This window comes from Pseudoliparis swirei, chromosome 8 (assembly GCF_029220125.1).
Source record: "Pseudoliparis swirei isolate HS2019 ecotype Mariana Trench chromosome 8, NWPU_hadal_v1, whole genome shotgun sequence".
In the NCBI taxonomy this organism is placed as follows: Eukaryota; Metazoa; Chordata; class Actinopteri; order Perciformes; family Liparidae; genus Pseudoliparis; species Pseudoliparis swirei.
Genome location: NC_079395.1, coordinates 12,357,351 through 12,372,996, shown reverse-complemented (window position 1 = coordinate 12,372,996; position 15,646 = coordinate 12,357,351). Strand labels below are relative to the sequence as shown.

Genomic DNA, 15,646 nt, shown 5'->3' with positions numbered 1-15,646 from the left:
CTCCATCTTTTAATTTACTTTCATCATGTCCTTTCACATTTCCCTTTGTGTCTGCTTCTGCATACTGTTAATACACTAAATCCATCTTTACGATATACGTACGTCCTTGGTTCCAATTAATGGTGGCTTACCGGTCCACAGTCACACAAGCTGTGTCAACAGGTCACCTAATAATAATGAGCTGTTTCTTTATGAGGATCGGTGAAATTATCTGTGTGTGTGTGTGTGTATGTGTGTGTATGTGTGCTCAACCAACTTGAATTACTGCTCATTCCAGCAGGACACTGGGAGGTCACTGTAGATTTGCACATGCTCAGTCTGCTCCCTCGCCTTTCAATATCATTGAGGCCATTGTTCTGAAAAGTTGATGCACCATGTGGGTTGTTTTTATCCTCATTTGTCTATTCTTAGCTTCTATTTCCTACTCCTCTCTCTAGTTTGGATTACGTGCATGGTATATATTATCTAATTTGACTTTTGACTTGATTTCCACTGAATTTGATAATTAATTAATATACTTAGTACCTCATGCAATTTGCATGAAAACAAGAGTGGTTTTCTATCACACTCTTTCCTCTGTGCAGGTTACCAACTATTTTTGTCCAGCCTGGTTTATGGTTGTATTGCCTCGTCCTTATTAGTTGATTTGCTAGTTTGGATGCTGTGATAAGTCGTAGCTGGTTGTTCCAATTCAATGGATAAATCTGGAGGAGACCCCTCATCTTTTGAGCATGATCTTTTTACTTTGAGATTCAGTGACACCTTTTAAATCTCTTCATTACATTATTTAATGTACTGGTTTGTCCTCTTTTTCTCCCCATCTATTCAGTTTTTTAATGATTTTAATCATTTTCTACATCTGTTTTTATTCCCTGTTTTAAAAGTTTCTTCTTGGATTCATTTTCCATTTTTTTCCATTTAGTCTTCTTTTCTTCTTCTTCCAGCAGTAATTGTTACTTAGCCTATGGGTCTGTGGAAGGATTACATCTATTCCACTGCAACATCATTGTAATCAAATAAATGCTGAAAATAAATGAATTTGGCATGACTTATATCGATCATAACAAAATACACTAATGTAGTGACTGTTTGTATATGAGCCGGGACCCAAATTATATTTAGATTACCGCATATGCCCCGACAGCAATATGTTTTCATGAGCCTGAGTCCCAGGGGAAGACACTAACAGATATATTGATTTCAATCCCAGGATGGACAAGTTGACGATCCCATGCAGTAATGTTATTTACAGGAAAGCACTATGTTGGTTCTGGATTTCTGTGTTTATATTACTGTCACATCAGATTGGATCCAGAGCTATAGTGGAGCCACTTTTAGACTGTTTCTTCGACTAAGTGAATTATTCTTCCATAACGTGCATCCTGACGCTGTAATGCCGTAATGGCTGCAGATGCTCCTGAGGAAATGGCCAAAGACACCTTGCTTATTGCAGACAATGGCACTTGTAATCTAATTCAAGGAGGAACCACAAGCTACAACAGTGTTTTTTCATTAGCCATGTGGCTCGGTCCACTTTGGTCCTGACTGAAATATAATTCATTAATGGATTGCCATTGAATTGTGTACATACAGCCATGGTCCTAAGAGGATTAACCCTGATGACTTAGGTGATCCCCAAGTGCCCCATGAGGTTGATATCTGTAGTTTTGAGTAAAATATCTAAACTATTTGATGGATTGCTGGAAAATCTGGTTAACGTGATCCCTCCACATGAATTGTCATGGCTCGATATTTAAGCTTGCCTGCTTGCCACGGGCAAACACACGCTGTGTTCAGACAAGTGGAACGCCTCACGCAGTTGTCTAATCAGGCAAGTGAAAATTAAATGTGATATTTCTAAGAGATGGCGTTCGTTATTTGTCGATATCCAGGAAAAAACATGTGCTCGAGGGATCAGCATTGATGCTTTCTAGATGCCGACCCCTCATGATGCTAAGAGGTGAGAAACAAGTCTGTGTTGGAAATATGGAGGTATAAAGAGAGCTGGATACAGCGTTGGAACAGGAGCCCCGTTTATTCCTATGAAAGTTGCTCAGTGACGGATGAAATTCTAAAGTTTACAAGTCAGATTAAAATACCCAGATATGACGGCGATCTTTAGTATCCATGAGGCCCAGAGAACAAGCTCACTGGCGTTTTGTTTCCCCTGCCTCCCAGGCCTCTGTGCAGCCTTGTTCTCTGGCTCAGTCACATGAACAGTGGACAGTAAATAACTCTGGATTCAACTTGTAGGACCTCATGAGTAAAATGAGGGCTATTTGTTCTTGGAAGTTAATTTACCTAAAAGAAAATTGAGTCTGAGTTCAATAAGACATTCCCAATGTATGTCTATGGGGGGAAATATGTTTTTGGCCGGTGTCATCGCATAAGGGGTTGTAGCTCCAACATTTGACAACTATGTAAAACGAAGCTCTTCCTGGGGACTTGGTTGAAATCGTCAGAAGGAAAGTGAGCAGTGACCAGCAGGTGGGAAGCACAGTCCTGCTTGGCTAAATGTAGCTTAGCGAAAATTCAGACAGGAAGACATTGGGTACAGCTGGTTCATTCACAAGTCTTGCAGCGATTACTCCATTAGCTGATTGGGGGCGGGCCCGATGAATGAACCAACCATTTAGAGCCAGCCCAGTTGGATAAGCCTATCACAGAGTCGTTGGTAACACTTTAAAGTTGTGTTCTCTGCTGCTGTCAGTTGTCGTTTCAGCTCGCGTCAGTTCGAATGGGGAGATTGGTCCTCTGCTGATTGCATCTAATTATTGGGAGCTGAAACATGTCAGATTCTGATTGTGGTTATCTCGTGGAGAGGTGTGTTCAGTGGCAGCCGGCGGGCTGCCCTGCTCAGGTGTACTCACCCAGTGCGGTGTTGCTAGCAGCGAGCCTCCTCTCCTGCTCCACTAGCAAGTATGGCTAGTTAGTTAGCTGCTAGCCGCTGCTCCCTCTACGGCGACGGGACCAGAGGAGCACGGCGCTTCTGGTATTTGGTACGCCAGGAATTCGTCTCCTCTGCGATTGACACGGCGTCATCTCAGCCCTGCAGTCACGGTGTAGCTTCATGCACACCATCGATGCTCTCTTCAAATCCCGGTAACCGCTGTGTCTTTATTACGTTGTTTCGGCAGCGCTAACTGGGCTCCGTGAGGTGAACCGGAACACTAAATAAGTGCACTCTGAGTTCAGACTCGCGCCCGAAGCTCCGGACCGTCTTTTCGATTCAAGCAGTACGAACCAGTCCTTCCAGTCACGGAAGGGAGCGTGTTCGAAAGTGATGCCGCCAGAAATGACATAACGGGGCAGCAGTTCATACAAACTTTAATGTCGCGGTAGGACGGCGCCAGGCATGCACGCGTCAGGAGAAGTATCACAGCCGGCGATTACTCTGGTAGTCCCGCTATGGTCGCGGCTTGGTCGTGACATCGCATTGTCTAACGTGTATTCTGTGTTGACATAGCCTGATAGTTGTATCAATGGATACGTAGTGTAAATAAAGGTTTCTAATTTAGGTTAACTTAAGGATGCAGTTGCCACTAAATAATACGTAACGTAGTTGACTACATGTAAGTACATTTAGTGGGAGGATGTCAGGAAGAATAAAATATAAATATATTTATATATTGTATACAAATGAAAATAAATATTTTATATGTTAGTTTATATTTATAAAGAAGGTCGAAGTCATTGAGTCTGTAAAGTCAATAGAGCCGATGTAGTCCGGGGCAAGTTTCAGCCTTTACAAGACAGCTGGGACTAACGCTGCCCTTAAGGCTGACTAGAGCAAAACATTAAGCCGGTAAGGCTGGCGTGAGCATTGAGCCTCGGAAGGCTGGAGCAAGCGTTGGGCCTGTAAGACTGGCTGGAGCGAGCCTTGGGTCTGGAAGGCAGGCTGGCACGAGCATTGGGGCCTGTAAGACTGGCTGGAGCTAGCATTGACCCTGTAGAAGCTGGCCGGAGCGAGCATTGAGCCTCGGAAGACTGGCGCAAGCATTGAGCCTCGGAAGGCTGGAGCAAGCGTGGGGCCTGTAAGACTGGCTGGAGCGAGCCTTGGGTCTGGAAGGCAGGCTGGCACGAGCATTGAGGCCTGTAAGACTGGCTGGAGCTAGCATTGACCCTGTAAAAGCTGGCCGGAGCGAGCATTGAGCCTCTAATGGCAGGCAGGAGCAAGCATTAAGCCTCGGAAGGCTGGAGCAAGCGTTGGGCCTGTAAGACTGGCTGGGCTAGCATTGACCCTGTAAAAGCTGGCCGGAGCGAGCATTGAGCCTCTAATGGCAGGCAGGAGCAAGCATTGAGCCTCGGAAGACTGGCGTGAGCATTGAGCCTCGGAAGACTGGACCAAGCATTAAGCCTCGGAAGGCTGGAGCAAGCGTTGGGCCTGTAAAAGCTGGCTGGAGCTAGCATTGAGCCTCTAATGGCAGGCAGAAGCAAGCATTGAGCCGCTAAGTTGGGGAAGGGGAGTCGATCTGTTGGAAACTTGAGACTTTCAAAGATTTACTTTCTTTCTGCCTACCGGTTTGGGGGAAAGATGGCTTTGCTTGGTCACATATTTGTAGTTGGGTAGCAGAATAAGGTAAAAGCCAGAGTGGGCTTGTTAGGATACAACATTTAGAAGTATAATAGAGGTAGCATATAGTTAGTAGGCGTGGGGTTTTGTGTTTTCTTTAAATAGTCATTAAACGTTAATTCAACAGCTCGTCTTTAAATGTGGTAATAAGTTTTCAGAAGAAACGGGATGATAACGTTGGCTGGTTGTAAGGATACCTGACAGATGGCAAAAGGAAGAGTTTTCCATCAGTACATGCTCCCTGTCTAATGTTAAATCCGAGGAGAAATGTGGTTGAACTAATGCTCATTAATCAGGATATCGTGATCACGATCTCAATCTATTTCAACTTCAGTGTGGCAATTCATATTCACCGCTAGCTGTGTGCTCGACACCTGAGGAGTAATTCAACGGGCAATCTGATTGGCAGGTTAGTACTGTTGCATGTGGAATGACTAGAGAGGTAAGAAGGTAGAATAGAGAGTAAGTATCTATCAGGGGTAGGTCCAGCGTGAGGATGATATCGGCTGGGTCTTGACCCTTGCATAAAGGACTGCATAAACGCTTTGGTGTGAGCGAGGCAGTATAGTCGTGGGCGTCTGCGGAGGCTTGGTCTAGGACGCAAGAACAAGTACAAGAGTTTACGCTTACTCACTCTCCTGGCCAATGGTACATTCGTCAGAGGTAGCATACCTGAGGAATGCGCGTTTATGGCCTACTCTCTGGATATGGCATCGGCCTATCTCAAATTTTCCCGATATTATCTATCTTGACGGGCCGGTATGACCTGCGGGGCAGGTTGTTGGACAATTTCTGTATGGAGTTGCGTTTGCTGCAAAGGCTGATGGTGCATTTCCCTGATGCAGTCAAGGGCTACACGGATGCAGGCCATCCGTGGTTTTGTGGGGTGACTGGCCTCCCTCTGTGACACAGGTGCAGTCCGTCAATGGTGATCGTTAAGCAACGTCATTAGCTGAGGAGACGCTCAGCTTCCTAAACACCTCAGGCCATTTTTGGATCCTGGATGGTCTTCCCGGGCAATACTCCAAGTATCTAGGCAGCTTGGGACGGGAGGGCCTCCTTTCTGCGATCAACGAAGCATTATGTAGGTCAAAGGGGTAGCACAGAGGCTGCTACTTTGGCTAACCCCTAGGCATCACAGTTGCACTGATGCCGGGAAGGGGACAGCTGTAGACCTTTACCCTGACCTCAACCTAATGCTGGGCGGTCATAAATCATTGAAGTCCGGCACTATATGGTAAGTCATTCATATAAATTGGGTGTGGTGTCCGTTTCAAGTATTGGTTGGCAGTGACTTGTCAGTCATCTTATGTACAGCCGTATCTCACCATAGCTAAGGTTCCAGATCCGCTCGCTAACACGGACGTGTGGAACCATGCTGGTGCGAGGTGATCCGGTTTCTTGTGAGTTTCCTCAATGTCCTGCTTCTACGTTGCCTCATCTAAACGTGGGCTTCTAGCATTCTCTAGTTTCACGTTGCCCTTAACTAACATGAAGCATGCTTGAGTACCTCTTGGTTCGGCCTAAGACTGGCTCCTCTGCTCCTCTCTTCCTTACCCCGGGGAAGGTGGCCATATCTCAGACTTGGTTCCGGGGTCATTGGCAGGTTATCCTCCCAAATAGCAACTTAGCCTAGCCAAACTACTCGGGGCATTCTTTCCGGATAGGGGTTGCTACTTCGGCGGCCGCCAAGGCATCTCTGCCTCAACTCTCCAGAGAATGGGGAGGTGGTCTTCCTCTGCCGTTGGCTCCGACATCCGGCTGGACCTCGACACCATATGGTCAAGTCAAAGGTCCCTGAAACCTTAAATTGGTAAGGTTTACATATAACTGGTGGTGGTGTTCATGTCGTGGCTATGCTGGCCTTAAATCTAGAAGAAGAATATTTTCCTGCTTTTACGTTGTCTCGCCTAAACGTGTTCTTCTAGCATTCTCTGGTTTCACGTTGCCCTTAACTAACGTGAAGTTTCTACTTCCCTGGTTGACGTTGCCTATCTTAACGTAATAGTTAGCGGTTTACGTTGCCCGGCTTAACGTGATCTTTTCTTAATTTCCTAGGTGAACGCAATCCTGCGTAACGGTATTCTTCTTATTTTCCTAGGTCTCCGTTACCTGGCAAAGCGGATTATCTTCCAATTTCCAGCAAAAAAATCAGGCAAAGATGGTATGGAAACCCGCCTCGTTTACAGGTCCGGAGGCCGTCAAAGCTGACATAATATTCCTGTTTCCGGGTATTTCTGGTTTCTGGGTCTGCGACGAATCCGTCCAACGAGGACACAGTCTTTTTCCCGGACGTACTTCCCCGGATGCGTGGGAACGCCAGAGTCCGACAGGGGTCTAACGAGAAGCGACCAACCGATACAAATCCGACTCGAACTGTCCTGCGGTCTTGAAAGTGACCCCTACTATCCTGTTCTGCGGTCTACACAGGACCCCAACCTGTCCTTGTCTGCGGTCTACCCATGACCCCAATCTATTCTTGTCTGCGGTCTCACTTGACCCAACCTATCCGTTCCTTGGGAGCGACCAAGCACGTCGTGACCCCCCGCTATCCATTCGGGGATCTTAAAATCCCCTTCTCCTTTGAAGTGGTAGTTCCTTTCCACACTGTCCAGTTCTGCGGTCTACTCGACCCCTCCTGTCCTTGTCTGTGGTGCGTCTTCACCCCTAATCTGCCTTTCTGCGTCATTTCCGACCCCGCTATCATTTTCGGGATCCGGTCGGATCCTGCTGTCTTAGTGCTGTATATCTAGATCGGCACTATTAGCTTCTGCGGTCGATAGAGACCCTGTATCCTTGTCTGCAGTCCTTCGGGCCTTCCTCTCTTGCTTTTAGCTAGACCTTCTTAACTCTGTGATGTTTACTATTACGGCTAGCATTAATCCCTTGAACCATAACTAGTGGTTTCATGAAATGGTTCTAGGGTGCCTAGGAAACTTCTGCTGTAGGTAAGGTTGAATTTATTTTATACAGATAAAATAATTCTCTTTGGGGATTCTGCCTGCGCAGATATCAGCATCTCTACCCTGGTTTATCCTACTTCAGGATGGAGTCCAATCGCCAAAAAAGACTTTGCACTATTGCAATATTCTATTGTAATAAATGATTGTTCAACTCTAAATACCCGTCTCTCCTGATTGAAATGTAGCTTAGCGAAAATTCAGACAGGAAGACATTGAGTACAACTGGTTCATTCACAAGTCTTGCAGCGATTACTCCATTAGCTGATTGGGGGCGGGCCCGATGAATGAACCAACCATTTAGAGCCAGCCCAGTTGGATAAGCCTATCACAGAGTCGTTGGTAACACTTTAAAGTTGTGTTCTCTGCTGCTGTCAGTTGTCGTTTCAGCTCGCGTCAGTTCGACCCTCCGCCACCCCAGGCTCCTCCAGTTGGAGTTGTGGCAACTCTTCTTCGACACCATCACCAGTGTCTGGACTCCATGGGGGGATTCTGCCTGCGCAGATATCAGCAGCTCTACCCCTGGTTTATCCTACTTCAGGATGGAGTCCAATCGCCAAAAAAGACTTTGCACTACTGCAATATTCTATTGTAATAAATGATTGTTCAACTCTAAATACCCGTCTCTCCTGATTGAAATGACGCAGCTAACAGCCAATGTTACCGGAGGTTGCATTTTCCAAGTCTTTGTCATGCATTCCTCTTCAAATGCAACCTTACCTCAATGTTTGTTTCATTGCTGCGACTCAGTACAAGGATGTCAACAAGGATGAATGTCTGAAACACATCACTAAAGGCTTTACAGTCCACCATATCATGAACGTTATCTTGGATTCAGACCATGATCTGATATGTGCTCTTTCTAAAAAAGAGCTCTTAAATTAGACTTCCTTTTAAGAGTCACCGCTCTGCTTCCCCAACCACCACTACCCTATTTATGTAGGATAAAAGTAAGACCTTGAGACAGTAATTTAACCTGCCATTCATGAGTAAACTGTGCTACCTCTAGGCTGCTATTAGACTCACTGAAGACATCCTCAAATGTAAATGAAATGTGCTATGTGAGCATGATTGATTAATATATTTACTCTGGAAGTGCAAGCACATAGAAATGAAGATTCAATTGAATAATGCCCATTTATTTAGTGTTTTTTTTTTAGTCACCCCAGTGCCACAATCTAATACGTTCTTGGTTTGGAAGTCTCTTTCAGTTTCAGTTCATTTCACTTTTGCTTTTTGGTGGAGTCTTTTTACCACCACAGAAAAGTGAATGCAAAGAAAGCTGAACATACTGTATTAAGATAGAGCTCTACCTATAATACACAATACGAGTGTGTACTTGTGTGCTTTATTGTTTCTCAGTTGCAAGTAAAATACTCGAGGTGTAAAGATGCAGACACACCATTTGAAGACAGACCTCCACTTTTCTCTCTCCACTATCCAGCAGTGCAGTCATGCTGTTTTCGGCAGTGCTTTCTGTCTTCTGTATGAGAATAATGAGACTTCTCGGATGAATATTGTCTTCCCTTGTGGTTCTCCCTCACTCCTTATAATCCACTCTACTCTGTCTCAGAAGGACATCTAAAATGATCAGTAGTTCGTAAGGAGTGGAAGGCAAGTGTGAATGTGAAGTAATGGCATATTCTTTCCGTGTAGTTGATATTTCATCTCGTTACTAAGTTGTTAATGAAACTAATATAAAACATTGAACATGTTTTTTTCTCAGTCAATAATAAGTAGCCACGTGTATTCCCTTTTTTCATTCGCAGCCTCTTTTTTATTGCTTTAAAAGACACGTTTCCTTTGCAGAGGTTTGTTTTATTTAGGCTCTGTTCTCTCAACCCAGTATGGTGACGAGCGGGTATAAGATGGAATAGCAAGAGAAAACTACTCAAATGTGTCCAAATAAATTCAAAATCTCAGTTTTTTTTTTTAGAAACATTGCATTTAAAATCACTGCCAGCTGGACATATCATCTGCTCATTGGCATGAGACAAAGTGTCCCACTTCAGTGGATTGAAAGGTCAAGTTGACATCCCAGGTCCCTACGGAGAGTGACCCGTGTACTTTTGAGATATGTGCATATGTGTGTGTGTGTGTGTGTCTGTGTGCATGTGTGTGTGTGTGCATATGTGTGTATAAAAATGTGTTCCTGCACATATGGTTGTTGTTGGGGATTGTACACTGTTCTCTGCTGCTAGGAAAGAGGGAGGACGTTTAATTTACAGTGAGACTGTGTGATGGCGATCTTTGTTAATTTTCTGCTCATCCTCCTTTCAATCACATCCGTGGCAAGGTGGTTGAATTCCCAATGTAGTCCAACACTATCATAGAGACAGAAAAACGGAGAGAAAGAGAATGAAAGAAAAAGAAACAATGAAAGTGCTCTATAGAAATGGATGATGGCGCTGGATGACGGACGGGTCATGAACACAAAGCTTAACACATGGATTTGGATGTGGGTTCTTTAGTTCTCAATACAGATTACTCACTCGAAATAAATGTTTATAGATATAAGAAGGTTGACTTTAAAGATTGTCTTTTATTAGAAAGTAAAGCTTTGCTATAAAGACCTGTTTCAGCCCTTGACCTTGGTTCATGGAGTAACAATATCCATTGACCACAGTTGACAGTGTAAACATTGGTAAGGGGACACATAGCTGTCTTCAACCTCCCCAGGCCAACAGAGAGGTAGACAAGGAGTGAAAACTGTTTCTACAAACTGGAGGCAAAAAGGGGAAAAGGGGGTGGGAATACTAATATTTGGCTTCTCTTACCTTTTCTAAAACTGAGGAATTTGTGTTCTCTACCAAAGTACAACCGACAGCCACATCATTGTAAGCAAGACTGTCATAGATTTAAAGCTATTCAACAAAATCAATATATTTGTTATCCAGTGTTGACCCTCTGACTTCCATTCGTGTTTGTGCCATGTCTAAAGACCCAAGAGATCAATCACTAACCCCGGGTATGATCACAACAAGGTTTCAAAAAGTGTTCCTTGCCTTCTGTTTCGTCATCCTCCGTCCTCTTGAGGTGACTCAGCACATGTAAGACACGGTTTGAAACAACAAAGCATGTAAATGAGAGTAACAATCACTCCAATCATGCTGTGAAGTGAAATATGCTTCTCCTTCTCTTCCACAGTCAACAAGCACAAGCCATGGATAGAAACATCTTACCACGGTGTGATCACAGAGAACATGGACACGGTGCTGCTGGACCCTCCGCTGGTCGCCCTCGACAAGGACGCCCCGGTCCCCTACGCTGGTAGGAAAACAAACATACACAAAGAAACATCCGATGCACTGTCTCCACCCACATTTAGAAAGTATAACACACACACAACTCTCAACATATGCACGTTGTCCTACAAACACAGTGGAGCGAAGACAAGGATGCTTCTTCAGTCGTGTGTGCAGGAAACTGTGACAGCTTCACAGCACACGACACAAACCAGATGATCCGACAGTTCTCTGTACTCATGGAGACTGAATTCCATTTATCACCCATCACAGTGTAAAACAAATGGTTTTCAATCTTATTTCAAGAGTGCATCCCTGTATATAATTGCTTAAAAAGTCACAAGACACAGGGCTTGTTACTAACTAAGTATTGGCGTCACACTTTTTTCCTATAGTGGATTGGGAATCAGTGTGTTTGTGTTCACTGTAAATTAATATGCTGTACTGTCTACAGATTATTTGCTCCACCAGCATATATATATTATTATATCTTTTGTCGTTTACCTTTGGTCGGTTGTAGCTCATGGGGATGATGTAGATCTCCCCGCTAGTTGTATGTTGAAGTGTCCTTGAGCAAGACACTGAACCCCAGCTGATCCCCGGGTGCTTCACTGCAGCCCACTGCTCCTTAATAACTAAGGACGGGTCAAATGAAGAGAAGAATTTCCCCACTGTGGGATTAATAAAAGTGTCCATTAATATTATTATGAACCTCTTCATACGTCATACCCTGCTATCTTAACCCTTGTGTTGCCTTCGGGTCAATTTGACCCGATTCAATGTTTCACCCTCCTGTCGCCTTCGGGTCAATATGACCCGATTCAATGTTTAACCCTCCTGTTACCTTTATATTTACTAACATATTTTACCCTTGAGGTTAATATGACCCCAGCTATTAAAATCTCCAGAAAATTATTAGAATTAATATTGTTTTCCAAGTTTAAGTGTGAGGTACTTTATGTTTGTTTGTTGACTCCCGAAAGAACACCGACATTAAACATTGAATCGGGTCAAATTGACCCGAAGGCGACAGGAGGGTTAAATATTGAATCGGGTCAAAATGACCCGAAGGCAACACAAGGGTTAAGTTCAATAGCAGGGGATTTGAGTTGGAGAGGAAAAATGACAGAGGTTTATGAAAATACATTTATTTTTAAAACCTGGTGTTGAGTTTCGATACATCTTCCTCACTCCCCCTGACAGCGATCGTTCTATTCACGGCTGCTGATAATTGAATTCACGTGTCATCCTTTTTCTTGCTGCTGAATTGCCCCGTTTAACCAGACTCACAGATTGCCCTCAAGAGTGGAAGAATATATTCCAGCTTCTATATCAGCTTTTCCTGATGACAATATTCATTTCCTACCCTAATCGTAATCTGACAATGTGGAGCTTTCTACGACATTAAAGAGTTACAAAGCACAGTTTTATTTTCAAAAAAGATAAACCACACAAGAAGCAAGACAACGTTTTCGTTGTCTGTAATCCAGTCTGAGTATCATTTCTATGATGTCACACTTGCTTTGGTCCTAGCCACAGAACCATTCATATTAGTACCATTAATGTATTAATGTTCTGATTTCATCAATTAATAAGACATTATTAATCTAATGCCGTACATAGCAAACACAGGAGCCTTGGAAGGAGGATGTCCACTTTAGCAGTATTTAATGTTAGTATCAGATTATTAGATGTGCTGCATTCACTGACAGTTTAGTTCCTGAGAACTCACTGTAGCTTTGACAATGTATTTCTTCAGCCGAGTGGGTCAGTACTGATACCTGACAAATCCATGAAAAGTAACTCCAGCACTTGTTTGTTTTTTAAACTTTGTCTTGCTTCTCATATTTGGTTCCCATTAACCAGGTGCTGGGAGCGTAGTGACTGAAAGTTGTCTGGTTGAGTCACGGAGTAGCTACACGTTTAATCATACCAGTAAAACGTGAAACATCATCTCCAGATGACTGTTTCGGGTGCTGATTACGTTGTCTAACACAAGCTGGAATCAGACAGCCATCACGCAGGTACAGCTGACAGAACCAGGAAGCAGAGAGGCAGAGAGACAGAGAGAGCTATTATAATTGGACGACGTATTCAGAGACTCAAAGGCAAGGGAAGAGGCTTTTTTGGCAGCTAACGCTTAACAGCTCATTATGGCGAAACGGCTCCTATTAATCCCAGCGCTGACAACCATGCAAAACTGATACTCAGCTTTTTTTCTCCTTATGTGTTGCTTTTTTCGTGTGTGTGTGTTTTTGTTCTAATGCCACACTTAGAATGTAGTGTTTTTCAATGTTACGCGTTAGCTGTTCTGTAAATAATGGGTAGAAGCGGCTGGCTGACCTTGAGGAGAAAAAGCCTTTTGTTTGTTTTTGTCCTTCTTTTCAGCAGAGGGCCTTGCAGAACCCTGTATTGAGCATCTACTGTACAGTTTAATGCAAATGATTCCACATATGTAGATGCAGTGTATATGAAGATTCAATGATCTTTTGGGGCGGTCTAGGATGATTTACTTATCCAAAACAACAACAAATGAGACTGTATTATGTAAAATCTGCTTAATCTTTTAGTCATCTCAAAAGGGGAGATGCTGAAGATATACCTCACTGACATTGTTCTTTTATAATCAAGCACTACTGACTTACAGTAATTTACAGTACAAAGCTTTCCCTAGCAACCAAATTCACGACACAGTGAAGGTTTAATGACATTGCATCGAGCAGCCAGACAAAGGAGGCGATTCATCTTGATTGTTTTTCTCAATGATTAACACTTGGTTTGTTGAATCGAGAAGGTCAAACCGGGTGAAATATGGCCAGAGCGCCAAAAGCAGCGCTGTGTACTGACTGGACAGGGGAAATGTCTCTCCTTTTTTTTATTGCATGTGGTCTAACGAAGGAAACCCATACAATCGCTACCAAGGAGACTGAAAAAAATGGCCATCAAAAGAGCAGCTCTGTCCCAATGGATCTGGCTTTACAATCGTCTACTGCTGCAGCTCTCCCTCATACACACAACCACCTCCTCAGATCTTTAGCTCAATCTGTGCCTCCGTTTTTGTGTTTCTCTCCACCTAATGCCACATTCTTTCTTTCTCAACCCAACAATCCTTTGTTCTATTCTCTGTCTCGACACTTTGCTCCCAGCGAGCCCATACAAAGGCAGTCACTTATGCATTAGAGACACTCTCATTAATCCTGGTTTTGTTTTACTGCAGAAAAGAGTAGGCTGTCCTTCTGGCTCCACATTAATTGCAGTTTGGGAACATGGACCAGGATTGTTAAGTACTTGTCTATTTTCTCCTCCATTGTACTTTTTCTTTCGGTCATCATTTATTCCCTCTCCCACCCTTTGGCCCTTCACTTCTTACCCCACCTCACCTTTTTACTTACATATTCTTTTTTTATTTAGCTTGCTGTCTCTCATTCTGTCTTGCCCTCTCCTGCGGTACCACCAATCACTTTGATGGAAACTACCCACAGAGGGTCTAACTTGAACACGATACGCTGAGACATGCATCCTGGAGATAAATTGTTATTATGACCGCATGCCATGATGTCACCCTTTATCCTCTGCACTCCCCTTCAACACCTCCCTTGGAGCAAAGGTGTGTGGGTCGAGGAGTATGTGCTGATCGAGCGTTCTCAATCAAATTAGCATGAGGAATGGTGGCAGTGGTCTCAAGGGTGCTGCGAGGCAGGAAGGAAGGCAGTTTCATTTGCTTATTCGTTATCTCGAGGCCACACTCAACAGACAGATTCTCCCCATTCATCATGGTACCAGAATAAAGTGCTGTGGTACATTGCTCCCTCTGCAGACCCCACACAGGGTAAAGGAACAAAGGTAGTTGAACAAATGTAAGGAAAGGGAGAATGGATAGCTGAGTAAAAAGGGAAAAGACAGTTAGATTATTTCCATTGGTTGGTTTATGTTGTGTGTGCCTATACACTGGTTTGCAATTGAATGTATTTTTAACTGTCTAAAATTAGTCTCTTGAATGTTCTTGAACATGGGCCTGGATGCTTTGATGCTACTTTGTTTTACTCTTTCTCGATCATTTACATTTTCGTCATTTTCAGCCACTGATAGGAACTAATGCATTTCTTATCGACAGTAGCTGTCTTATAAAGTTCACCATCAGTCCAGTTACACAGTCCTTAGTCAATGTCTCTCGTATGTTCAGCCACAGCTCAGCCCTGCCCAATACACAATCACTGCAGTGTTAGGGGTGTGACTTAAGAACATTTGTTTGATCGATGTGGTTGCAGTTATCAAAAGTGAGAGGCATGATGTGGCCTCTGTCAAACTTTGGCTGCAGGTTTGAATATGCTCACATATATTACAAAATAATTCAATAGTTTCCATTATTTTAGAAAGTTTCTTGAATCTTCCTGCCAGTTCTTGTTCTGAGAAAAACAAAGAACAAATAGACACATTTTATTCTATTATTCCAGCTCTTGCTTGTAGTATGATATGGAAAACATATGACTTATTAACATCAGTTCAAAGCCTGTGGTAAGAAGGGTATTTGAATTATGTGCGATGCATTATTTCCAACACCTGACTTGTTTATGAGTCACAATCAAGGATGGTTGAATAATTGGAAGTTAAACTTTTAATATTGCTGCTGTTTTGTCAGGAACAATCAAATTATGTTATGGCAGTTGGTGCAATGAAGACAAACAGGAACGTGTAACTTTCTCCATACATCATTTAAACTGGTTGGTAGATAGACAAGTTGTCATCATTTCCTAATGTATCACAGGATGAGGCTCATGGGCAGAGAGACAGGCTGCACTCTTTACTTCGGAAAACGGTAAAACATAAAAACTCTGGCTTGAAAGCAACTACAAAAAACACAAGGAATC

General features: G+C 43.5%; 1 protein-coding gene across 1 annotated transcript in view; it reads left to right on the top strand.

Annotated features, from left to right (window-relative positions):
• The window catches only part of clstn2a (calsyntenin 2a), a 145,894-nt gene that overhangs the window by 65,825 nt on the left and 64,423 nt on the right, over positions 1-15,646 (top strand). Inside the window, exon 2 of the mRNA XM_056420941.1 lies at positions 10,681-10,803. Coding sequence (XP_056276916.1) covers positions 10,681-10,803 — 123 coding nt within the window. The remainder of the gene's footprint in view (positions 1-10,680; positions 10,804-15,646) is intronic.